This window comes from Phalacrocorax carbo, chromosome 7 (assembly GCF_963921805.1).
Source record: "Phalacrocorax carbo chromosome 7, bPhaCar2.1, whole genome shotgun sequence".
Taxonomy (NCBI): domain Eukaryota; kingdom Metazoa; phylum Chordata; class Aves; order Suliformes; family Phalacrocoracidae; genus Phalacrocorax; species Phalacrocorax carbo.
In genome coordinates, this window is record NC_087519.1 from 44,621,958 (window position 1) to 44,647,628 (window position 25,671).

General features: G+C 36.9%; 1 protein-coding gene across 2 annotated transcripts; it reads right to left on the reverse strand.

Moving 5' to 3' along the window:
- Positions 1–25,668, reverse strand: HLTF (helicase like transcription factor). 2 transcript variants are annotated; one of them, XM_064457747.1, is made up of 23 exons: positions 25,560–25,668; positions 24,068–24,278; positions 23,316–23,482; positions 22,709–22,842; positions 21,634–21,731; positions 20,827–20,901; positions 20,435–20,626; positions 20,201–20,296; positions 19,140–19,188; positions 18,234–18,321; positions 17,468–17,547; positions 16,161–16,258; positions 14,710–14,853; positions 13,761–13,899; positions 12,894–13,029; positions 12,388–12,567; positions 11,815–11,933; positions 10,368–10,546; positions 6,993–7,121; positions 5,480–5,592; positions 5,003–5,183; positions 1,922–2,002; positions 1–1,192 (listed from the first exon to the last, which is right to left on the reverse strand). In XM_064457747.1, the coding sequence occupies exons 1-23, from the start codon at positions 25,577–25,579 to the stop codon at positions 1,040–1,042; spliced, it is 2,862 nt and encodes a 953-aa protein (XP_064313817.1). In that variant the 5' UTR covers positions 25,580–25,668; the 3' UTR covers positions 1–1,039. The 2 variants fall into 2 exon arrangements, with proteins under 2 accessions (XP_064313817.1, XP_064313816.1); XM_064457746.1 differs by lacking the exon at positions 25,560–25,668 and adding an exon at positions 25,207–25,553.
- Positions 25,669–25,671: the final 3 nt, after the last annotated feature.

Here is a 25,671-nt window from a genome sequence, read left to right on the forward strand (position 1 = left end):
TGAAATTCTTTGGTGCTCTTTATTACTTTGCTGTACGTGAACATGAGTAGTTTACCAAATTCTTCCTCCTAAATCAAGACACATGCAGATCAGCATTCCATTAAAACCTATGTATGGGATTGGAAAAGCACTTAGCAGTGCAAGAAAATGGTTAGAAAGCTGGCAGCTATTAAAATAATTTGTTCTGTTTAATTTATTTTGCAAGGGCTAACTGATTCACTGATGAGTGGGTCATTCTACTTTGCATATAGCACAGTCATATTGGTCCAAGTGTGCACAGAAATTAGTGTGTTATCAATACAAGCCTATGATTCTAGCATTTTATCCAAACCACAAAACCTCTACTTTTACAAAAAATCAGTGGTATTCTGTTTGAGAAGTAAAATATTAGAAGAAAGCGTTTTACAAATTTAAGTACTTCATTTTTACTAGCTCCTGTGAAGTAATCTACAGAGGAACTCCCTGCTGCACCTGTGTATTAGTCAGAAAGAATAAAAAAATATTTTACAATTTTGAATTAAATACCATCTTTGAACACAGTCTGCGAAGTAAGAAACCCTTACGAAGTGATCACTGACCACCTATCTGGAAACAAACAATCCAGATGACCTGTTTGGTTATCAGGAAACACTGAGATTGAAACATGAAGCTAATTAATTTCTTAAGGGTTTAGTCTGAAGAACAAAACACATTATTTACCTTTCGTTACCTTTTCACCTCTAAAAGGAGATTAAATTCTTGCAAGTTAGAATACATGAATATGCCATTCTGTTTTAAGGGATTTTTATGTATTCTTAAGCATTGTATGTAATAAGCAACGTTACAAATAAATGAATACTGGAAAGATTTCAGGAGTTCAAAACAAGTTTGTGCATTTCTAAATTAACATTTAGGATCAACCATAGCTTTTATCCAAAGCATTTATGTTTCCACCACATAAACAGCAAAACTAAAATTTAGGCATGAGACATGTAACTGGAAAAGCAGTAATAACTAAAATATTAAGTATATTATTTAATCAAAATACCACCGTTTCAAGCTATAAATCAATTAGAGCCTTAATCTCATTAATTTTTGTTTGTTTTACTTCACTTGCTGAAGGCTTTTTGGTAGCAAAGGCTCCTGCTGCAAGTTCCCTCTTCTTCTTCTGAATTTTCAGCATATTTTCTTCTACTGAATCCTTCACAATGAACTGAAATATAAAAAAAAAAAGCCCCACTGAAATGAAGGTTTTGTTTGTGTGTGTTTGGTTTTTTGTTTGTTTGGGTTTTTTTAGTTAAAAGTTTAGGATGAGAAATTTAGGTACTTTGGAATAAAAAGTTAACGAGCTGAATATCCTAAAGCACAGTTACATTATTTCATTATTACTTTGTAAAGAAAAGACAAGAGGGAAGGGTTATAATGCAGATGGAGAAAAAGGTTTGGCATTTAAATTTTTTTGCCTTTTTTTTTTTTATTAAACACTTATTAGAAGAATATCTATCTCTTCTTTGCTACTTGTATTAGAGAAGAACCTGTCTGCAGTTTCCCTAGTAATATTTTTGTGACTGGATATTAATGAGACAGGCCAGCTGCTCTTCTGCAGCTAAACAAGCTGCTATGACAGAAGCAATAGCATTCTACATACCTTCAAGACAACAAACTGTAATAGCCAGGCTAGGCCACAGCAATACTACTCCACCTTAGTCACTCCAAATAGCTCAACAGGGACATCTAATTTCTAAAATTTTTATTTCAGAGGAAATAGGTTACATTTATAAAATCTTATAATCCAAACCCCACACTTCAAAAATCAGACCACAATTTAAGTTTACTGGTCAGACAAAAGATATCACAATTTTTTTAAAATACAGTAAAGCTTTTTGAAAAATAATTTATTCATAACTAGAAAACTTTTCAAACAGATCATCTCTCAACTCACCTTGGTAATAACAACATCATGCTTCTGACCCAGCCTGTGACACCTGTCAAAACACTGGTCTTCTGCAGCAGGATTCCAAGCCTACCAGGAGCAGCAATGAACAAGTTAAATATCCTCCCTTCAATATAAATAGTAAGATGTACATGGAATCACAAAGAAGTTATTGTACCATCAGCTCTTGAACAAATATTGCTTGCAGATTAACTACTCCCGACCTGCTGCTCATTCCTTAAGCACCCTGCTATAAGGAAAGCTTTGAGAACTTCTGGTTATAGATTCCTAACAAGCAGGAACTTCAGGTGAATGCTTTAAAAACTAAGTTTGTCATGGGTCTAGAAGCCATCAAAACAATCTTGTTGTCATTTTAATTCTGAAATAAACACTGCACATACTAACTGCCTCATTACCCTTTTCCTCATAGCAAAATCTAAACCAGCTACTGATAAATAATTGCCTGTGTTTAGATTAAGTTCCCTGATGTTAAGAAAGCCCATGTTTATTGCATATACTAATGGAAGTAATCACCAAGTTAGGTAAACAAGAAACTTGCTGAACACAAAGTCGTAGTTATCTGTTCCTACTTATGCTTAGAACGCAACACGTAAATATAAGGATTTGTGAAATGCCGAGTCTGTGCTCTGCATTTTTCCAGCATGTTTTTTCTATCTAAAGGTATAGTACTACTAGTTCTTACAGAATGCATATTTAAATCTACCTAAAATGTAGTAATATTGTGTCTGTGATAAGCAAGTCTCATGCAATGGGCTCACCTTGCCACGTCACCCACATACTGAAAAGTTATCTAGAACTCTTCTTAATGACTCTTTTCTATAGAAGGGGGAAAACGAGCACTAGGCTAGCACAAAAAATTCCTTCTGGATTCTAATAACCTCTGATAACCCAACACACCTAAGACATCAAGCTGCAAGGTAAGAGCCAAACAAGTCTTGTTTCACTAATGTGAGGCAGTGAGCAGAAGTGCAACAAATGATGTATCTGTCACTGCAAGATGAACACACCTGGCAAGCTATGGTCAGCGAAGTGCTCTAATACTAATCTGACTGTACAAACAAGATGATGTCCTGAGGAAAGACCTAGCTCAAACTTGCGCAAGCATGCTCCATTCTATCTTTGCTGTAGTGGAGAATGACCAAACGTAGTACTCTCACTCTTCTGCTCTCATCAGTCTGGCAAAGGAAAACTGAACTACAATACCTCTATGCCTTTCTGCAACATCTCATACAAAGGATACTATATTTTACATGGGAAAACATGAAGAAACTTGAGCCTCGGAGAAACATCTGCATACTTGTGATACTCTCACATTAAAGGTTTGTATTTCTTCCTAAATTCCACAGGTATGATTGTATTTAAACAAACAAACAATTTAAAAAAAAAAAAAGGGATGGGGGACGGAAGTAGTTTATGGCTGGATAAAAGTTCCTCCCTTGCAGTGTGGTCTAACACCTCTCAGAGAAAGAACGCAGACCCCTAAGCTACAGTTCTACAACAAATCCACAGAATTTGAGTAGAAAAACTGTTTACTCCACTGGCTCCAGAGGTATTTCTGCTTCTTACATCTTGTTATTTCTGCTAACTCACTTCAAGAAATGCTAATGGATGAACGAATCTCATTCCGCTCTGAACATTCAAAAGTAAGATCATAAAGGATCACGTGGTCCCACTGCCCTTTCATCAAATACACGTAGGCAACCACTGGATGGTTACTAGCAGAATGAGGAGATGTTCCTCAATGGTGTATATAAAGGCTGCAATTATATTTGGCTCTGGTTTGTGAGGTACAACTATATACTGTAGATGACTCAGTATTAACAATGCTTAGCTTATTTTCTTAACAACTGCTTGCCGCAGGACACTGGATGCATTAATACTCTCTGTCTTCACAGAAAACTAATTCTGTTTGACTTTCCGAAGTTTTCTCATTCAGAGAATTGTTTACAAAAAAAACCCTACCAAAAGACAAAAACAAAAAACCCCAAACAAACAAACAAAAACACCTCCCAGTTGGCCTAAATGGTGGCGTAGGTCCTTTTCAGCTGAACTATTCAATGCAACACATACAGAAACAAAACTTGTGAAGATGTATCGCAATTCCTGAAAAACCTTTTTCCAAGGCAACTTTCTCCATACTGTCACTCATATTTGATTCCTTTAGCTTATTAAGTAAATAGCTTTTGTCTTCATGCTGTTATTATCACTAACCAGATGTCCAAGCTAGTACATTTTCTTTAGTATTGATGTTACCAGATGCCCAAGTCCAAAGCTACACTATTATTTTAATTTACTTTGGTTTTGTTTTCAAGTGTACAAAAACTGCAGAATTTGTCTCAGCTTCCAACTGCCAAAAACCACCAACATCAGGGCAGAGGAGTAAATAGTGGGGGAGGAAGTGAACAGAAAAACTTTAATTTTGTACAATGACACAACAGGACGTGAACCAATTCTGTTAAGAATACCATTTTGCTATCAATAAATGTTATTTACATTTTTATTCCTTACAAATAATTTTGCATTCCTGAGTGCTTTAATGAAAGGAAAAACACTTCCGAAATTTAGATATCACCATCTTTCTCAGTCTCCTACAACCACAAAAGTAACCTCAGACTAATGTCTCTATAAACAAACTCACAAAAATAACAGAAGAGGAGACTAGGGCTGAGAAGCACTGCATTACAACACAGAAAAAATATACTGTTCCTGAAATTCTATGTTACGGCTTTTGAATGGAACAAATACAAAATCACATTCAAAACATATCAGAAAGAAAGAAATAAAGAAGGAATTGATATCAAATGCTCCACTGCTAAGGTGTCACACCACTTTGTTAACAGTAGTACTAGGATTCTTTCCATTCACAGCAAATAACTGGACAGCACAAAAATAATGCGTTAAAACCAAAACATGACAGGGAAACAAATGAAGAAAAGCTCTATTTGCCCTTTAACAGATACTGATCAGTGTCATTCATTCTCAGAGGGGCTTTCCTTCTACTTATTAGGAAAAGACCAAAGGAGCTTCACCTATATTAAGCCAGATCATTATAAACAACCCATTACTCACAGGATCCATCAAAAACACTCGGGAAGCTGCTGTCAGATTTAATCCAACTCCACCTGCTCTCAGAGACAAAAGCATTACAGTTGGGGATCCTGCTTTGCTGCTTTGGAAACACTGAATTGCTTCTACTCTTTTCTTCTGTGCCATTGACCCATCCAAACGAGTAAAGGAAAACCCTGATTCTCTGAAGAGAAAGTAAAAATGTTCAATTTAACAATCCACCCTCTGTGACAACAGGAAATAAAGATATTAAAATCCTGACCTCTTCTTTGAAACGCGTATTTTAAATTCTCCATTTAACAGGTGATACATTAAAAATAACAAGAATGAGATTCATGGCTTTATTCCACTAAAAGTATTTAAGTAATTTGTTCCTCTTCTAGAATTCTAAAAATCAAAAGGATACTATATTCTTTGAGAGATCTTTCTAAGACACTGTAAAAGCATGCGTTTCTTAAAAATTACAGTAGTTCTACTTACTTCAAGGGATTTTCTATCAGTGACAGGAAAGTTGTGAACTGAGAAACGATGAGGCTTTTAGCAGTTGGATTATCCCTCCGTAGTTCTATCAAAGCATGCATGAGAGCGTTTATCTGAAATCAAACGAAGACTTATGCAGCTCATTCTGACTTGGTTAGATTCCACTCCTACAGGCACATTGATACATTTCACATCAACTGAGAAATCACTGTTCAGTAATACCTTTTAAACAAACTAATCTTTAATTCTGTGGATAGGGTTTCTTTTAGTTTCCAAAGGAAACTTAACGTTGAACGCTTTTAATGGTCACAAACTACGAGGTGATTGATGGTGCTTTGGGGCAGAGGATTTGCAAACCCGTTTTCCAGACTTACTTCCCGCTGTCAGGAGTCAACAAGCTGCCCACCTCCAGGGCATATGGAAAAAAGGATTAGCCTACTGGAACCCTGAAAGACAAGACTTAAGCAAGGGAAAGCCACAAGGCCAGTGCTCTACTGCAGCAATTCTCAAGAAGCGAGAAAAGCTTCCCCCAGGAATATTCAGGCAGGCTATGCAAGACCCTTGGCTAGAGGTACGACAGAGGATAAGGAGCCACCAGAAGCACTCCAGGGACCAACATGAGAACAAAAGGAGGAAGGAACTGGATCTGAGGCAGATCTGAGCCAGTTTTCTCATTTAAAGTCTAGCTATGATGAGGTAAAGAACCACTAACTAGAGAATGCAAGTAACTGCACCAGGTAAAAAGGAAGAGAAAAAATTTAAAAAACCAAACCAAAACAAACCCACAACATCTTAATTTATCTAGAGCACAATGTCCTAAATGAGTTCTTAGGTCTTCACAGAAATATTTTTAGGAAATGAATTTATAACCAACTTTTGAGAGAACAATGACTTAATTACAAATGAAACTTAAAAATATAATGTTTCAGAAAAGCAATCTCAAAACAAAAAGGTCAGAGTACAAGCAGGAAGATTTATGTTTTGGCAGCACATGCACAATGAAGGTGAGGCAAAAAATGACGTAGCAGACCTTGAGAAACAGGTCTGCAAAGTAAAATAACAATATCTCACTAGTTTATCTGACAGTGTTATATTGAACATATGATACCCATTGAGTTTTCTCCTCTAGAGCAGAATATATATTCTTTAGACAAATTTTAAGAAAGAGGGATTTATTTAGATTTTTAGTTTCCAGAAGTAGATTAAAGAGCTGGATAGCTTCAGTGGTTCTAGAACTACTCTATTTTCAGAAACAGAAACAAAATGCAAAGCAACAGCTTTTACCAAAAGTTTTTGATTAACACACGTCTGTGTAATGCACAATGACCAGCATCAAATTACAACTGGGGCTCCTTTTGTCGTGTTCCCCTGCTGCAAAATTTGTTTGTGATTAAATAATAATTTAAAGTATGATAACGCATATGTAAAGTATTTTGAGCATATTTACATAAAAATTCTGGAGAGTGCTCTACAAAACCATAATGAAAGCCAAGTAAAACACAATGGAATGTACCTTTGAACTGGAGATCCACTCCTGATCAGACTTCTTTCCATTACTTGTGTCTATTTCATCTCCTAGGGGACACTCCACCAAGTGCTCTACTCGAAGCTCATTCCTACAGAGAGGACATTTGGCATTTGGCTACAAAAAAGCCCAGAAAACATTAGAAGAAACATTAAATCAAATTATTTGTAGTGAGTACTAAAGATCACCTTTACAAAGCACCTTCTATGAAATTATTATATTGATGTTCATACAAGAAATCCCCAAGAAATACATTCATTCTTGTAACACACTGCTTTGTTATTTCTGACGCAACAATTGAAATATTTTCTTCATGATAACATTAAGGTGACATAAATGCTACATGTTTTAAAAACACTCAACCTTCCTTAAAAATGGTCTTCTTTCTGAGCATATTCATACTTGAAATAAGCAGCTCAAGATTTTAAAGCAAGCAAATACTTAGACTGTGGGGAGAAGACTATTTAGAATATCAGAAAAGTAAACCACCTTTCAAAGATAAGATCTTTCCTACAGTAAAGAATGACCTTTTACCCTTTTTCTTCAAAGCCTGCACAGAAATAACAGCAGTGTGATGAAATATGCTTTGTCAGGGCCAGACGCAGGGTATATCTTCTCTTTTTTCCCAACAGACATGAGAAGTGAGACATAATTTAACAAAAGAAGCTTTTTTTCTCTGAAGCATATTCCAGATAAGGCCAAGTTTGGAATTTATGCAACAGCACTTCCATAGGACTAGTCACAAAATTTAACAACAGACTGTGTGCACTGTACAAATACACAACTTCATGAAGCAGAAATGACAGCTATGAAAAAGTTTTGCCTAACTGAGCAACCCTTTAAAATTAGCTAACTCAGTTTATGTAGCCATCTGGCCACAGAACCAAGGCATCTTTAGACAGGCTGCAAAGCAGTCCTCACAAAGCAGATGAATACTGAGGGCTTCTAGTCTGGAATTAACCTTTAGCTGATTAAGGAGGCTAACAGACATAGTCTGCATCCATGAATTTACTGCAGCAATAAAGATATCCTTTCAAGAGACAGAATCGTAACACAAACGAATCTGAAATAACAGTCTCCAAAACATAGTTACAAATGAACCAGTCCTGATTTGGCAGAAATCCAAACCTTCAATGATGAGGCAAAATAAATGAATTCTAATAAATCTGAAAAAGTTTTCTGGGAAAAAAATTCTAACAGTGGTCATAAAGGCTTTTTTTTAATTTTTATTAAAAGTCTCATATGTTTCCACATCCCTTCTCCAATTTAGTACTGTAATTAAAAACAACAGAAAACCCAAAACTCAGCTGAACAACGCCAACACAGATATGGAAGACTTGCAGTGAAAGCATACAAAAGTGACAAAAAGTGTCTCGCAATCAACAACTAGAAGGAAAAAAAAAAACCAACAATGTTTTAATGCATATCTGGCAAGCTTTTACAAGAATGCAGTTAATACACAACAGCATTAGGTTAGTGTAGAGGTTTTATAGTTTTATTGGGACTTCTGCATAGGATCCTTGCTTGCACAACTCAGAAGCTAGTCTCAATGAAGGCTGAATTGAAGAAAGTGTTAACTCTTAAGCTGTTAACTACTAAAAAGTTTTTTTCCAATTTCAATAAATACTTTTAGGTTAACATTAGAAAAATAAAATGGTCTCCAAGTTTGTAAAGGCTAAACTTCTCACTCAGCAGTTTTGTGCTGGCAGCTTCACATCCCCTTCCTCACTGATGCCTTAATGCTCTCATTTGTATTAGCAACAGAAGCCACAGGCATCTTGCCTGGATGAACCCTGCTTGAACCCAAGCTGTCATGAGGGAGGGGGCTACATGTTTGTTGGTTTGCTTTGTTTCCAAGCTGGTAAGTAAAGTACTTCCCCAAGCTATCTACTCGGAGATATCTGCACTGTAAGCATTCAAGCACAGAACTACCCCACTGAGATAAAGCACTAGGACAATAACCGATCATGCAGAAACAGTGAATTCCCCAACTCTGGAGTTCAGGTGCCTGTCAGTGTTTTGGCTGGAAGCTTTAAAAACTTCCTTGGGAATTTATTCAAATCAGGAACCATTCTGAACGTAAGAAAGGCTTACTTACTCACTGCTTTATAAACTCATGATAGTTCAAAGTCAAAAGAGCAGAATCTACAGCTGCCTCTGTTCCGACTTCACTACTATGAAAGCAATCTATGGAACAATGTGGGATTGGACAAAGGCCCTAGTTCTGCAGACTCCAAGGTCCTTTCTAGGCAAAGCATAGTCAGTAAGTTGACTGTACAGGCAAGTATTACAGATTCCATGACATCATAACCCAATCTATTTCTCTGCATGCCTAAATAACACCTGAAGGTTGAGCAGGGACACCAACTCTGCTACAGACACATCAAGAACCTCTGCACTGGAAAACGGCCTCTGCAAGTGCTCTTTCCTTAGAGAATAATTTCACATCACTAGTTTCCCTCAAAATTCTCAAACTCTTGACTGGGATATCTGTACGAGAACCTTGTGTGTCTGGCAATGAAGCAAAGTCAATCTACATGCCAGACAGACAACACTTCCTACCTTTGTCTTGTTGGGTTGACTGATTATGCACAAGCAGGGACTAATTTGTCCCTTGCTGCATCCTACAAAGGACACCACCTAGGTTTAGCCTGGTGCTTGCAGCCCTACTGTGGCTGAGTAGGAGGCAGAACTATTCCAGAGAGGAAGTGCAGCAGCACTGGATACAGGAGGTGAGACTACCACGCTATCAGATTGTCCTAGAAAAGAAAGGGCAAATAAGAAGGAAAAGCATAGCTTACAAGTGCACAAGAAAAATAAATACTATGTTTTTCAAAAAAGCAATCAAAAGATGCTCTCCACAAGCTTATTCTGGAGAGAGTCCAGAGAAGGGCCATAAAGGTGGCCCTCCAGCAAGGCAGCTATTTCACTGTAGAAGGTTATCAGCTTGGAATAAAGAGAGTAGGCATGACTTTAGTGCAACAGTCAACTTCCATTACACAGCTTTGGTCTCTTTTTAGCACAATATATACATGCATCACATCACATACAAGTAGTGAAGAGGTGTCCAGCCATATGGAGGTCTACAATGCTGTCCTGGATGCCATTACTTTTACCCTAGTGACAACGTAAGGCGAGAACTAGGGAAAAGGTCTTTGGAAATACCGATGGACCTGAACACTGTTCAGTTTGACAGCTACTCTCTCTATAGTTTAGACTTCAGGGCAATAGCTTTTATAACCCAGCTGATAACTAGATTCACACTGTTCACCATTTATGATTTAAAAGAACAATAGCTAGATAGCGACACCAGTTCATTGCTTCTGAATAGCTATCACAGTTAGTTGTAACCATAGAACTAACCTGCTCACTTCTGATGACTTCATAAATACACGGCTTACAAAACACATGTGCACAGCGTGTTATCACAGGACGAGTCAGTGATTCCAAGCAAACTGCACATTCTTCATCTGAACCAGAGCTCAGAACCAATTTCATTTTACTCACTAATGCCTCATGTAGTTCTTCAGGAGTTTTATTATCTGCAAATATAGAAAGATACTTAAAACCAGATTTTCATACAGGAAACAGTCTGAGCTGGCACCCATCAACACAACAAGTTGTGTTGATCAAAATGCAATTAGGACAGTTTATGCACAATGAGGATAGTTTTTATACATTGTAGACTATAAAGCTGCCAATTACTACAGAAAATTTTGACCTATGATTTCAAAACACATTAAGAATAATCTTACTTGGAAAATGGTAATTAGAATTCAGAGAACCTCGACTACACACTCTGTGATAAGTACCTGTGCAACACAATGCCTAATGGGAACCAGCAATTTTCATATGGCAGCTGTTCAAGTAGTAACAATTCAACAGAGATGACACTTTTTTCAGTTAAGATTGCTTTAAGTAAAGAAATTCAAACCACACTTACTAGTTACTAATTAATTTCTAAATAGCTATTGAACAATTATGCATTTCTCCATCCTGCATTCTTCAGGAAGATAAATTACAACCTTCTAAATAAGGCTCTGACCACATCTCATTGGTCTTTTGGTTTCCTTAAAAAAAAAAAAAAAATAAAAAAAAAAAATCACACCTACACCAATGGCATCTCAAAACAGAATTTCACTAAATATTAAATTTGATAATCTTCAAATTTAGAGTACTTCAAACAGGCTAGACTTTCTTCTGAAAGAAACACTATTTGTAACACACTGCGGCTGTACAGTTCTGGCTTGTCAAAAATAAAATTGCAATCTCCTGAACACAGGTCCTCTGTGTTCACCCTTCCTTACAGCCATAACAAAGTCAACAGTTTCCTATTCTGTTGACGTGGCTACCCATCTACAAGCCATTCCCCAGAGCTCCTCTACCTCTTCTCACCTGAGGCAAAGAAAAAAAAATTGCTGTAAAAGCACTTGTGTAAATTATTATAACAGATACACTGCTTTTTAACAAGCCTTCTACATTTGGCTCTGCAGAGGTCCCCTTTTGTCGTTTCTGTACGGGCTGTCAAAGCTTATTAACTCCTGCTTCTAGCCTTCATTAACTACTCATGCTTCATTGCTTTCATTCATATTTGAGCATGTGCTGGAGTACCTCCTTTTCAAGCATATTCAAACATATTATGGTAGGAAAAAAAATAAAAAGTAACAAAGCTAAAAGTTGAATAATCCAAGCTGGAAAGAGGAAGGCTGAAGCTAGAAAGCTTGGAAGACACAAACATGTTGTTTCTGTTCTTGAATACAAAGTGCAAGTCGTTTTTTTAGAAACAGAGGAACCAAAAACATTCACTCACCAGCTGAAAAACTAGAAGTATTTATACAAAGATGAGGGTGACAACAAAGCTGCCTCAATCTGAGCAGGACACCAAGGATGTCAGCATAGTGAGCTAGTACAGTCCCTTCACTGAAAAATCTGAACAAGAGTTTTATCATTAGTGTGAAATGTTACAGCTGAAGTAACAGATTACATCAAGTGATCAAGTTGAGCTGTTAGAATGATGTTCTGATTTTACACCTTCCTGTTTGAATATACTTTCTCAAATCCTCTTCCGAAACAAAGTACAAAATGCTACCAGTAGCACGTTTTACTAAAAGAAATGCTAAGACATGGTGACAAAAATTTTAAGGCCATTCTTTATATACCTCTCTTTCTGTTTCCCTCAACACAGAACTTCTAATATATAGCTCTGCAGTAGTCTCTGCTTCACTCTTTAGAATTGAACAGATGCTATGTTAATTTGCAATCATTAGCTTCTAGCATACAAATTGACACACTTGGCTGCTAGAGCTAACATGAAGAAAACTTCCAAAACACTAGTTTGTGATACCAAACTTCAACCTTCAAGATTAAGAAAACCTCTACTAACCTGCTAATAGCAGCTTTGCCTTCTTTCTTCACAGACTGATAGATTTGCCTCTCTTCCTCTGTCAGCGTAACATGCTGAATAAGTACTTTACGTTCTGGTAACTCCAAAATGGGTTTTCCTTTAACTTTAGTTGTTTTAGTTCTTCTAAGAGTAATACTCCTAATCAGAGACTGTAAACGCCTAAAAATACATACATAGACAATATATTACATAGCTGGGGTTGGTTTGTTGGGTTTTACCATTTGGTGGTTTGTTTTTTGTATGGGTTTTTTTTTCAATTTATTGCATAAACATGTTCTGTACAAAATCCAAGCCCAGTAGTACAATATACTTCATTAATCTGAAATATTAAATAATTTGGATTATTTAATATTTATGAACTAAAAAGTTGAAATAAAAACTGATGACACATGCATTCCAGTTTTAATGGTGAAACACTAATCTGTCACATTGCCCAAGCACTGCCAGTCATACTCATTCACAAACCCTTTGGGAACACGTCGTACCCAAGCCCTCCTGCAGCTCCCATCATGACCGGACGTTGAATTGTTCTGTGCCACCACTCTCTATCAGTAAAGGGTTTCAGATTTAAGAAGGAAATAAGAGACCACAAATCCTTTACAGAATTCTGAATAGGAGTGCCTAAAAAGAAAACAAACAAACAGATTGTAAAACCTCAATGAAACTAAAAAAAATACAAATTTTTAGCCGAAGTGAAAGTTCTGTGCCTTCTCCAAATCATACACCATGGGCAAGGTCTCTCATAACTAGGCTAGCATGTCATTAAGTGTAATATGTATTATTTTCTTAATTAAAATATCACAAAACACTGAAATATGTGAGTGAACAAACTGCAGCTCTCAGTGCTCAGAAGACTTGGATGTTAATCTTTCCATTTCAGTTTCACCAGCAGTGGTTACATCATGATCTTCTTTAAATTACATTTTAGGATCCTACACTCACAGTCCCTGGCAGTTTCAAAAAGCTACTGAGGTTCAGATAAGTACGTAAGAGTGTGAGCTTCTAACCAGACATATCATGCCAGTTCATAAATAGGTCCCTTTTTACTTGCACTTCCATCAAACCTGTGTATCAAGTTATTTTAAAATTTGTGTCTACAAACTGAATAAAAACAAAAACTGGAGGGGAAAAAAACCCCACAGAATCAAGCAAACAAAATAAAAAAGAACTAAAAGAGACTCACCAAAAATCACCGCTCAAACTAGTTTAAAAACATTCCAAATGAATCTGACGCAGACAGACATTAACCGTCTCCCAGGAAAAGCCAAATTGGAAACACCAAGTGAGAAACACAATATGATGTTATACCAAGATGATTTGCATGGCATTTCCTCTGGTGTCAAATATTTTACCTGTAAGTACCCATCTTCTGTGTCCCTCCAGATTTAAGGCAGCTTTAGTTTGCTGAGCATTTGGATTTCGTATAGTGTGCCCCTCATCCAACACAATTCTCAGCCACTTGACTTTGTGTAAAGGGCTGTCACCTCTGATCTGGAACACAATATTTTTTTAAATCTTTGATTCAAATTAAATTCCTTTTTTGCAATTTGGTTTAAGCAAGCTATTAATATAACAATTCCACAATTAATAATGTATAGTATTTATTCATATATTGTTTATTTATCAGCACAGAAAAGCAAAATTAAGAATGAGGTGTTCTTTCTTTTAGATTTAATGATTCCTGGAGCAATGTTGCCAGTCTTCTCATACTTGAATATGAGGAATGAGCTACAGCAAAATTAAGCTAAGCCTGAAAAGAAGGCTTCAAAGACACAGAGATATAGAAAATGGATCAGAGAGCAAATGAAAAGTTTGTGTTATACTGAAAGACACAATCTTCAGACTTTTAAAATGGCTGGAATTTCTATGAAAACATCACTTTACAAATATATCTCATGCAATGAGCTACTTGGTTGTAACCCGTGTGCAACAAGAACTACAGAATTATGTTTTCATATGCTCCATATTCTTTGAATTTCGTAGGGGAAGGCAGAAATGGAAGCCTCATGTCACTGAGATTTGGGGAGATTTACATACTTGCCATCCTTTTCTATCCTTAAAAAGTCTCTTCCTTAAGCTGCCATAATTGCAGCCCAGTAATTTTCTCTACAGCAGCAATCAATCAAAAACTCCCTTTGTTACCACAGCAAACCCATAAGAAAGTATTTAAAGTGGAACTATAGCTATAACCTTTGACAGCCTACCAGAATAGCGCTTAAATATACTACCATCGTTAGCCCAAACACCAGGAGTCTTGAATGGTAAAGGATCATCAAAGAACACTTCTTCTCATTTACTTACTCCATAATCACTAGCTAAGATGTTGTACGTTGTCAGTACGATGTCTTGTTCTGAAAGAACTGATGGGTCTTTGCTACGGTCGGAACCATAATAAACATAAATATTTACATGAAAATCTTCGTGGATATGTTGTTCAAACTGGTCCTGAAAGAAAAGTTGTCAAAAGTGGTCCACAAGATACTGTGTTACTACATGATTGTTAAAATAAAATTCTTGTATGTTGCCTTAACTAAAAGCCACTTCCTCTAGCTCTGTGACATAACAAAAGCAATTTGATTTTGAGTTTCTTTTTACCTCTCCACCCAGATGAGAGGAGGGACCAGAAGTAGTCACTTCAGTCATTAGTAATAGACACAGGATCACATTCAGATAACTATCTGGCTGTACTTCTTGCACAGAATTAATTAACCTCCTGATGGTATATGCACGTCAAAATCCACTGTTCCTCCCAAACTGTAACAGAAAAGCTTTTATGTTTTTCTTCACTTTCTACCTTTGTCTTATCTTTGTTTATTCTTTCACTGTTCAGTTACAGCTTCCTTCTCTTACTGGGTTAACCAACTAAGGTTTAACATAAATGATGGCACAATTGTCACAGCATTAATTTTAAAGTAATTTTTATATTCCCTACATTTGTTCTGTGAAGTGCTTAGCATACAGTAATCTCCACAAACAATAAAAATCAACAATTTGATATCTGAAGCACCAGGCTCACAAGTTTTCTTTTTAAATACTTAATTCAGCTTTGAATTCATGCAGAGAGTACTTTTTTTACACTATTTGTTGTTTCCCAATTACATTTCAGTGTTTTACCTACAGTGTGAGATTGTTTCCTTTTCTTATTAGTGTTGTGACAACAAAAACTTCCAAATAAAACATAACTTGAAAGTTAAAGATATCCCCTTAATATTTGTATTCAAAATGTCATGAAAACAAGAAAATAATTAACTAATGCAGAGACAGATCTAGAAGGGCCCTTCAGCCTGTTCACCCTACCAGACCTCCCACAAATCACCAACAAGATTGCCAAATTACTGAACACCTCTGGTAAATGAAACATCATGTGCATTACCAACGAAGTATAATAATTTTTTATTCTGAGCATGCAAGAAGGACCTGTCTCCTCCACAGTCCTCATCTGGTTTAAGGAGTTAAATCACACAAGTTCCAGAAGTGCCAAAGTGAATCTGCCTAATCAAAAAGCAGGGAAGGGAAAGTGATCTCCTGCTTTCTGATAGTGGCGAGCTCACTGCTCCTGGAACTGCACTCATTAAAATACTACTCCAGTTTTTAAATTTCTATCAAATAAACCTCCCTTGTAGAAGCAGCTGTTTCATAAAAAAGGAAAACCATGACCTTTTACTTGCATGAGAGACTACAGGGAGCACTATTTCTACAGCATCATAATCAACATACATCACATTTACACATTACAACAGCTTAGCACTTACAATCCAGTTGCTTAGGACAGACAGTGGACATACAATCAGTGTTGCTCTTGGGCCGTCATCAGAATAGTTCTTCTCAACTGACTGAACACTAGCAGTACCTGAGAAAAGAGAAGTCACGTTTAGTGGCATAACAGTTCACTTTAAAACAAAGTAGAAGTTCAAGAAACTTATGGTTCCCTGAAGTCCCTTCTAAATTTCTTCACCTGAACTGCATCAAAGCAACTTGCAAAGGCATAAGCCTCACTTATTAACTCAAACATGTATAATACTTCAGCTTCAATGAACTCAGAAATTAATATTATCTGTTTATCCCTTCATCACCTTTTCTCTTTGTCTTTTTAAACAAGGAGATAAAGGTAGAAGAACAGATGCAAAGCCTGTATCTTCTTGGATAACACAGGAAGTTGCTGCAAAAAGCCAGACAAACAGATTTTTCACACCATGCAGAGCATGAATGTGCATTTATTTTTATGACATGCTTCGCAGAAGTCAAAAGTGTTCACCAGATTACTTCTCCTCTCCAATACAATAATGTAGAATATCTCAAGTTGGAAGGGACCCATAAGGATCATCAAATCCAACTCCCTGCTCCTCACAAAGCCACCTAAAACTAAACCACATGGCAAAGAGCATCGTCCAGATGCTCCTCGAACTCTGACAGGTGTGTGTGCAGACTAGTATCTTATACATCTATTTCAGGTTATGAATCTCCAGAGGAATGCAGTTTACCAGTCATTAAAAAAAAATATTTTAGCACAGGTTTTACTCCAAGTACTTTAAACTGCTCACTCCAGAGTACCTGTGGCCCTTCATTTTTTTTTCCCATGCAAGACACTTAGTTCAACAAATGACACATCCTTGCCTTTTCATGATCACATTTCAGGTATTTACCACAAAAGATGGACTGAATTTTTTATATTTGTTTTTCCAACCCTAGTGCCCTGACAACAAGCCTATGTCAATTCGAAAAATCTTACCAAGTTTGTTTTTCACCATCCATTTGACCCTGCTCCTAGCTTTTTACACCATCACTCATTCAGGAAAGGAAACAAACAACAACTCAGGACTAAAACACTGCTTTCCCACTCAGCAATTTCTAAAGTTTTCCGCTTCAAGTTTTGCTTGAGGGAAAAAAAACCCCAACCCACACCACCCAAAAAACCAAAACCAAACCAACAAAAAAAACCCCAAGTAGTTTAGTTAATTCCTTTTCCAGTTAATGAGAAGTCCTCTTCAGTTTGGCTTCAGAAAGGCAGACGCTAGGTGCTACAGTAACCAATTAAAGAAAAAAATTCCCTGCAACTTACTTCCTGTTGGTTGCAGCAGCCATTCTTCAGACTCTCCCAAGTCGCTGCTTTCTGAATATCTGGGTTTCTTGGCTTTATCTCTAAGATATCATTAAGAAAGGGAAAAAAAAACCACAACTCTACTACTGCTTGAATTTACGTACTAATTCTCAAGAGCATAAAGCAAAGCAAATTAACTTGATATTGCAAATAAGATACCACTGTGATTTGAAAATTCCCTCTTTAGAAGGGTTTGAAAAACAGGAAGCACAGAACATAGAGCTGCAGGGTTAATGATGCTCGTAAGACTTGGCACAAATTATCACTGAAGATCCCATAGGCTAGTGTGGTGGGCAGGTTCAAACACGTTAGTAAGCTTCACAACTTCATCAGCTCAAAGCTGCCTCTGTCAAAAGCATGCCTGTGAAGTATTTCTTAACCACTTTAAAAACGCAAGTGATACTAGAAGAAAGATTACTTCACAGCCAGGTGTTTAGATGCCACACAATGATGTTATTAGAGACCATTACTACTGAACAAGACATCCAAGCATACAGTCACACAAGCCACACAGAATGAGTTAATGTGTTTTTAATATATTCCAAAGCATAACACAGATACAGAACACTTATGATAAACATAAGCAGAAATAGAGCGTACTGAAAGGCAGAGAGAGAGCAGGAACACATTTTAGGCTAAGGTTAATCATAACCAAGTACTACTATATTTTTACTCAAAATCTATGTAGCAAACCAACAACAAGAAAGACACTATTCCAGCTATCTACCTTTTTGGAAGACACCTCGAGTATTTCAACGAAGTAGTTTCAAACTTTTTAATGTTAGAAACACCAGGCTCCATCACCTTGCTAGAGTCTTCATAAAGAAGAAATTCATATTTATGAAAAATATACATAGTTTTCAGCTTGATTATCAAACCAACTTCAACATAACTTGATCAAGAACAAGTACAAACTTCCTTTAAAACAACCTTAGCTCTGCATGAGACAAATACTACTGATACTGCGATCACAAATGAAAAATAAAAATACTCTTAAAACAATCTTAAATATTTACAATGTCATAAAATGTGTACCGAGTTTGCAAGTGGTCAAAAAAAACACTGTCAAGAAAAAACTAAATGTAAACATTGTACTGTTAGCAGTAATGGTAAAGTTCTATAAAGAAGTTTTAATTAATGCTATATGGTAAAGGTTTTTTATGCGTCAAACCTTACTAACTAAAGATTTCTACACTGCCTAAAATGAAATGAACAGCACCAACATTAACAGAAAAAAATGTGGTTAACGTCACAGATGCGCATGGGGGATGACTTAATACAGAACCTAATTCCAATGTAATCACTAATGTTTTCTGTTTAAACAAACAAGGTTCTAACAAATGCATAAGTGCTCCTATTTTATCTACAAGGAAGGAAAAAGGAAAGCAAAAGGAACCTAGAACCCATTTCATGGATGTAGTAACTCTCCTGACAGGGTGCAAATTTCTCACAAGGCACTTCATCTTCTCATATGTCAACTGAAACATCTTAAAAGGTGGTTTAAGTACTTCTCTGAGATACTTAGTTTGTCAAGAGTTTGTGAAGACTAGCACTGACCACAGACTAAGGGTACCCCAGGTAATACATTCATGATCATGCAAACATTACTAGGCTTTTCATAGTTTGCTGTCACCTTTACATAGTCTGCGTCCAACGTTGTTCATGCTGTTAGTACCAGATTCCTATTGAGGAATGGAAACTTTTATTCTTTAATGTAGCAACTGGAAAAAATGCCAATAACATTATTACACTAATCTGACCAGTAATTAATTACTGCTCTGAAACATGAAAGACTTGCTCAGTGGCAAGTCAGACAGTCACTTAAATGTGCTAACAAAGCTATACTTTGGGGTTTTTTTAGTAGCCACATAGAGTTCAAGTGAAACTGTAAAGAGGCAGAGGAGAGAAACTCAATCTACACAGCTGCCCTAGATAGGAAACACACTAATAACATCTCCCAGTTATATCCTGAAGTCAAACACAAAGCATTATTTTGTTAGATTTAGATAAGTATGGTAAAACAGAAGAAAAGCCCCAGCCTTAATACTGTCAGGGAATGCTGTATAATGAATCACCTAATTCCAGCATTCAGTTTATTTCATCATCTTGAAAATCCTATCTAAACAAAAGCAAAAAGCACTTGAACTACACTACCTAAGAACAGTTTGCACCTTGGTGTTAGTTCACTAACTGTAGTTTCCCCTCCTCTCTTCATTTCAAGTATTCAGCAAAATATAAACCGAGATTGATTGATTGATGTACTTTATACCAAGACCTTGCTATTTTGGTTATTTCAGTCACTGCCTCCAAACCACACAGGAACTATGCATGCACACCCCCAGAAAAAACACCACTTCTATTTGTGCAGTCACAACTGGCCTTCAGGAGAAATCTATAAGAAACTTAAGAGTTTAAAAAAATTTAACACTGGAAACGTTTATGCCTTCATATAGTCTTCCTTGGAGTATACTTCATCATACCCTCGTAAGGTAACACAGTCTACAGCTCAATTTTACACCCTGAAGTAATGTAGTCCACCTACCTTCAACTCATCTATTCTTCCTCTTATTTGACATACTTGAATAACTTTTTCTACAAAATGTATACAAAGTTCACCATACAGAAAGTTACTAGGCACAGTTTTTTTAGCTGCAATATTAACTCTGTTAAAATAATCTTTTTCTTTCATCTCACCTCATAAAACTTATCATTTGTGATCTTCTCAACAGGAAGAGGCTTACCATCTTGAAAATTTGTCAGAATCAATGCAATAGTAGTAAGTGTTTTACCCTGCGTAAGAAAAAAAGAAAACCACATTTTCCACAGATTAAAATGAACCAAATGACCAACCAATCAAGAAACACACACATATTCTGTATTTTTTTAAAAAAAATTAAAAAAAAAATCAAGCTTGGCAAGTATTATTACCAGTCCCATATCATCAGCCAGTATTCCTCCAAGAACATTTTTTGGCCGCTGCTTTTCTGCGAAATTTGTAAGTATATTGTAATAGAAGTTACTTCTCTCTTCCCAAAATGGCGGCAAATCATTACTGTTCTCACGTGAAACCATCCAAGCTAAAGCTTGCTTCTGATGGGGAAGCAAGGGTGTGCCAACAGCCTGCAAATTAAAGAGAGATACATGTCAATAGTGTATAATGTGACATTCCATTTTCTGAAGAAAAAATTTTTCATAAAGTCCTTTTTGTCTACATTTTTTTCCTGATTCAAGCATCAGCTGTGTCCAGCCAAGCTAAATATGCATCTAGATGTTTAAGTATTTATATTTTTATAGATAATGGTTTCTAGCTTAAGAAATACCTCTGCTCCTTCCATTTCACAAGTTTTATCATCTTCCTTCAGATCCTCGAACAGTTTGTCAAATTCACTTTTAAGCTGCATAAACACAAAAACGGCAGTTAAAAATTATTGCAATTAAAAATAACCTCACTAAATAATCAATGTTTCTATTAAATTACAATTACCTGTCATATAGTAATCAGTACAGATAGATCTATGTCTTTAGACCTGATTTGCTGGAATATATTTGTTAGCTACTGCTATGTAAAAATTAAGTTCAGTTTTTCTAAGACAAATACATGCCAGCACAGGCAGAAGCTTGAGAAGGGATGGCTAAATATATTCACATCCTTGTACAACAGTCTGTAAAGTAACTATTTCATTCTAATTTGAGAGAGCAAACAAAATGCAAAACCAAAACCAAACCACCACCCAATCCTTCATGTATCACCCTGGGCCAAACCTGAAGATAAACATCTGGAAGTCTAATTTACTTTCACTGGAGAACTTAACATACTTGTTATCTGGTAAAGCATTAGGACAGGAAAAAGACACACCAGCACAACAATATAAAAAAAAAATAACTGAACAACCAAAACCTTCCAAAATTACATGGGACTCAAGGCTGTCACAGCTAAAACATCTGCTTACAGTATAAAACTGAAAAAACTCAAAAGTTCAAGATGACTACAAGGCAAATCTATGGTTTAGAAAAGAAAAAAAAAGGCAAGACTTCCACTTCACAAGCACTGTTTTATTAATGAAAAAGTTAAAGGCCCCCACCCCTAAAAATTCCAACTTCCAGGTGTTTAAGTATGAAATGCAAACCTGTTCAGCTGTCAACTGCACAGCAGCGTGAACCGGAGCACTGTAACTTGGACCAGCTCTCCCAGAAATCCACTTTGATCCAAAGGCACATTCTGAACCTACATGCCATTAAGAAGATAGTATTTTGAAACACAACAGTATGATGACTTCACGATCTCAATGTTCATTGGCTCACGAGTAACAATGCTGCTCGGGTTGTGGGCTATAAGACAGTACCTTTCACCATTTGCCTTTTAGCCTCAATTTATCGTTTCCTTTCAATGGGCCACGAAGGCTTGCCACAAAGCTTCGTAAGACTCACACAAAATGAGCTATTGGTTGGGATCCTTCGAGATGGCAACAGTGTTTCTCAAAAATTGCCGTTACACGAAATTTGACTTGGTGGCAGTATGATGACCGAAAATGCAAAATGCTTTTTTACTCCAAACTCTTTTCTGTCAACTATGCACAATAGAACCTATGAGATAAACACTGAAATTTTGCTATATGTAAAACAGATCTAACCCTCATCAAGTGTTTATTTCTGCATGCATCCTTACTCCTGACTACCACTGCTTCCTCAAAGCCTAGTTCCAGGAGCACAGGCGCTTTTTGTGGAGGCTGGCTCTGCAAAGCATCAGGTCTGCTAAGCTTATTTGTTCAGAGATATCTCATCTCTATTTGCTCACACCTTACTAGTACCATACACATCCTAGCACCCTGCTAAAAAGAAACACTGTCCCTGAAGCCCTCACCTGGTAAAACCTGTTTCTTAAATTTTTCTTTCAAGTCTGGAGAAATGCAGGAATTGATTTTTAGGGAACTTAGGGAATCAAATATATTCCTGAGGCTGCTCAACTACCTCTCCAATTGCTGGCAGGTAACATAAAGGATAGGACACAAAAGTATACTCCCTATGATTTTTAAAATTAATAGCTGTGGGCTCTGCATTATTCCGTAACGAAGTTTAAAAAAATCATTTTGTGAACGACAAGACTATGATGATAATTAAGCCCTTAAACATTTCTTCCAACTAGTGGCAAGTTCAATCCCAGTATATTAAAAAACTAAAAAATGCCTGAACTTCAAGACTTACCTTTCAAAGGAGGAGCCAGTTTAAATCCATGCCTTTTTAGCTGATCTAGAACTGCTTCCTTGTTTTCTTCTCTTCCCCAAAAGCTCATTTGTACAGGCATGGTAAAGGCATTTTTTGCTCCATAAGGGACAACCCTAAGAAAAAGCAGGAAAAAACCCACAGCAGTTATCTTTTAAATTTTTTTTATAGTAAACCTTTTTACTTCTTCAGCAAGAGGTACTCCAAAACGCTTATTTTCATCAAAACACAGATGTTCCACGTGTTAGTACTCATACTGTGTAAACCTTTTTACAAACCACTATAAACAGTTAATTTAAGAGTTCCACAACAATCTTTAAGAATTTACTCTCACTAGCATCTCTACATTTTATCATATATGGGAAAGAATGAACTGTATATGCAAGTTGTTCAACAGAAGAATAAAGAGTCTGAAAACATGAGGCTTTAATCACGTTACCAACAGTTGTTATTTCTGTCGAAACAGAGCACTTGTAGAATTTATGTGTTCTAGAAACTAAAATAATTTATCAGATTTTGTCAGCACAGCAACAAAAAATGTGTCCATTATTTACATTCACAGAAGCAAAAGCACAATCTTCACACTTACCCTTCAACTACTGCTAGTTTCCTGTCCATAATGCCTGCCAGTGCTGCTGCTAGCTCTTTTTTTATATGGCCTACCTGGTCTCCATTCACATTATTTACTTTCACTGCATTTTTATCATAAGGATTATTGGGCTCCCTCTGAAGTGCAACCATTTCATTGTTATTAACCTAACAAAGCAAAACAAACAAACGCTGGAACACATTCATTTAGTTGCAAATTATTTGCAAAAATATCTAACATACATTTACTTAAATATTGTGAAGCTTAAAGATTAATTTGCTATAGCATTCTGTTCAGTCAGCCTAATAACCTACTACTTATTCAAAATACCAAAAGCATTGCAGAAGAGCTACCTGATAGATATCAGCAATTTCAAAAGTATTCCTGAGAGCAAGAACTAGTTTCAACTGCTAACACATTTTGTAAGCGAATTAACACCCCTTTTTGTCCATGTAAACAGTTCAAAGACCTATCTAATGTCTTGTTTTCAGTCACTTTCATCTGCCTTATGTGGGTAAACAGAGCTACCAACTAACTCATTCAGGTTTGAAAGCTTGCTACCTTAAATTTTGAAGTGAAAAGTTTTAGATTAAGTACTTCCTGTGAAGAATGTTGAATACAGCAAGTTAGGGAAAAAATATATTAAAACTATACTTAGTCAAAAGTTCTAGGAATTTTTCAAATTTAATTATATTTTTTTCTGAAGCTGACAAGAACTTTTTCTTCTGCTTTACAATTTATCGTGCACTTACAATCCCCGTGTAGTATCGCAATCCAACAACGCTTCCTCGCAAAGTTCCATATAAAACAGTTGAGTCTGTATCCTCCTCTGTTCCAGAAGTGTCATCTACAGAGGGGAAGTCTTCCAACCCAAGACTGGAGTAAAAGTCAGAAGAGTCAAAACGGGAAGAGTTTCTCTTTCCTCTGCAGATGTTATACTGAGAGCATCCTCTTGCAGAATCTCTGCACAACGACGAAGTGTGAAATTTTACAATTACTTTAAGAATAGAATTATTATTTCCTTGTAATCTATTTTACCCCTTTATATAAGGCTACCTATAAACCCCAGTTTTACAACTTTGTTCAGATATTTACCTGAAACATTTTAAAAAAAAAAGTTTTATATTAGGAGAAAATTTGGTCTGCCATTTTTTAATCCTCAGTAGATTAGTTTAAGCCAATTACAATAAAGATCTGACAATTTAACTAAACTACAGTATTTGTGCGGGCTGCCCTACCTTCCCTCATGTTTTATCTTTGTCAACAACATCAAGAGTTCTCCATATTTAGTTACATCTCTATTTATACCTGGCACAGAAAAATTTCCATGCATTTTCCTAACACCAATTTTTCTCATCTAAGACTAAAAAAAGCTGTTTGTAACGGATTAACTGTATAACTTCATGCCTCTATCCAAAAAAGCTGAAATGCTAGAATAGCTGTTCCCTACATACTTAAGCTTACCTTCACACCTGGACATCTATCATTAATACTTTATTATAAGCTTTAATCTGCTACTTCGACCTGACCCAGGTAATTACACTATTATCCCTAACACAATCTTCCATCAGCCAGGTTCTCCTTTGGGTTATGATATACCTCGTAACTCACGTTATTGCACACTACGAGATGGGAACATCTCTCCCCATGCATCTAATGCACATTTGACTTAAGATCAATATACTAACAATTGTTTTAATCGAGTTATATGTAACAATAAAATCTCAATGCAATTTTCAATTGATACATAATAATTACGACCTTCAGTATATCCCAAAACTACCGTGTTGTGGGATTAATTTAGGAGTACTGCCAATTAAAATAATTAGGTTACATATACAGTTATCCAGAGCTTGGCACAGGGAACTTTCATTTCTTTTGCAAACGACACCTAGAGTTACTGTATAATCGGCATTCCATTGTCTCTGACAGAAAAAAGCAACGGTTTAAGAAGCTTTGCTCAGAGCTAACTGCAGACGAGCCAGCGAGTGCTACCCAAGAGCCATTTTGCCACTTCCCTGCCGAACACCCCTCCGGCAGCCGAATGCAGAAGCCGCATGAACGGCCCTAGCACCGACAGGAACAAGGCGGCTGAGGCTCAGTTTCCAGGCCAACCACCTCATCCCGCCCCGCCGCCGCGAAACTGCCGAGCGCAGGCGGGACGGGCCACGGTGCGGGTCAGCACAGGCGCGTCCCGCACGGCGCAGCGCGGCGCGGCGCCCGCCGCCATCACCCGCGTCTCACTTGGTCAGCTTCCGCGACATGGCGGCGGCGAGGGTCCCGCAGAGCCCAGCGAGCGCTGCCCCCGCCACCGCTGCCCGGCCACCAGCCCGCGCTGCAGGCCTGACAGCGGCAA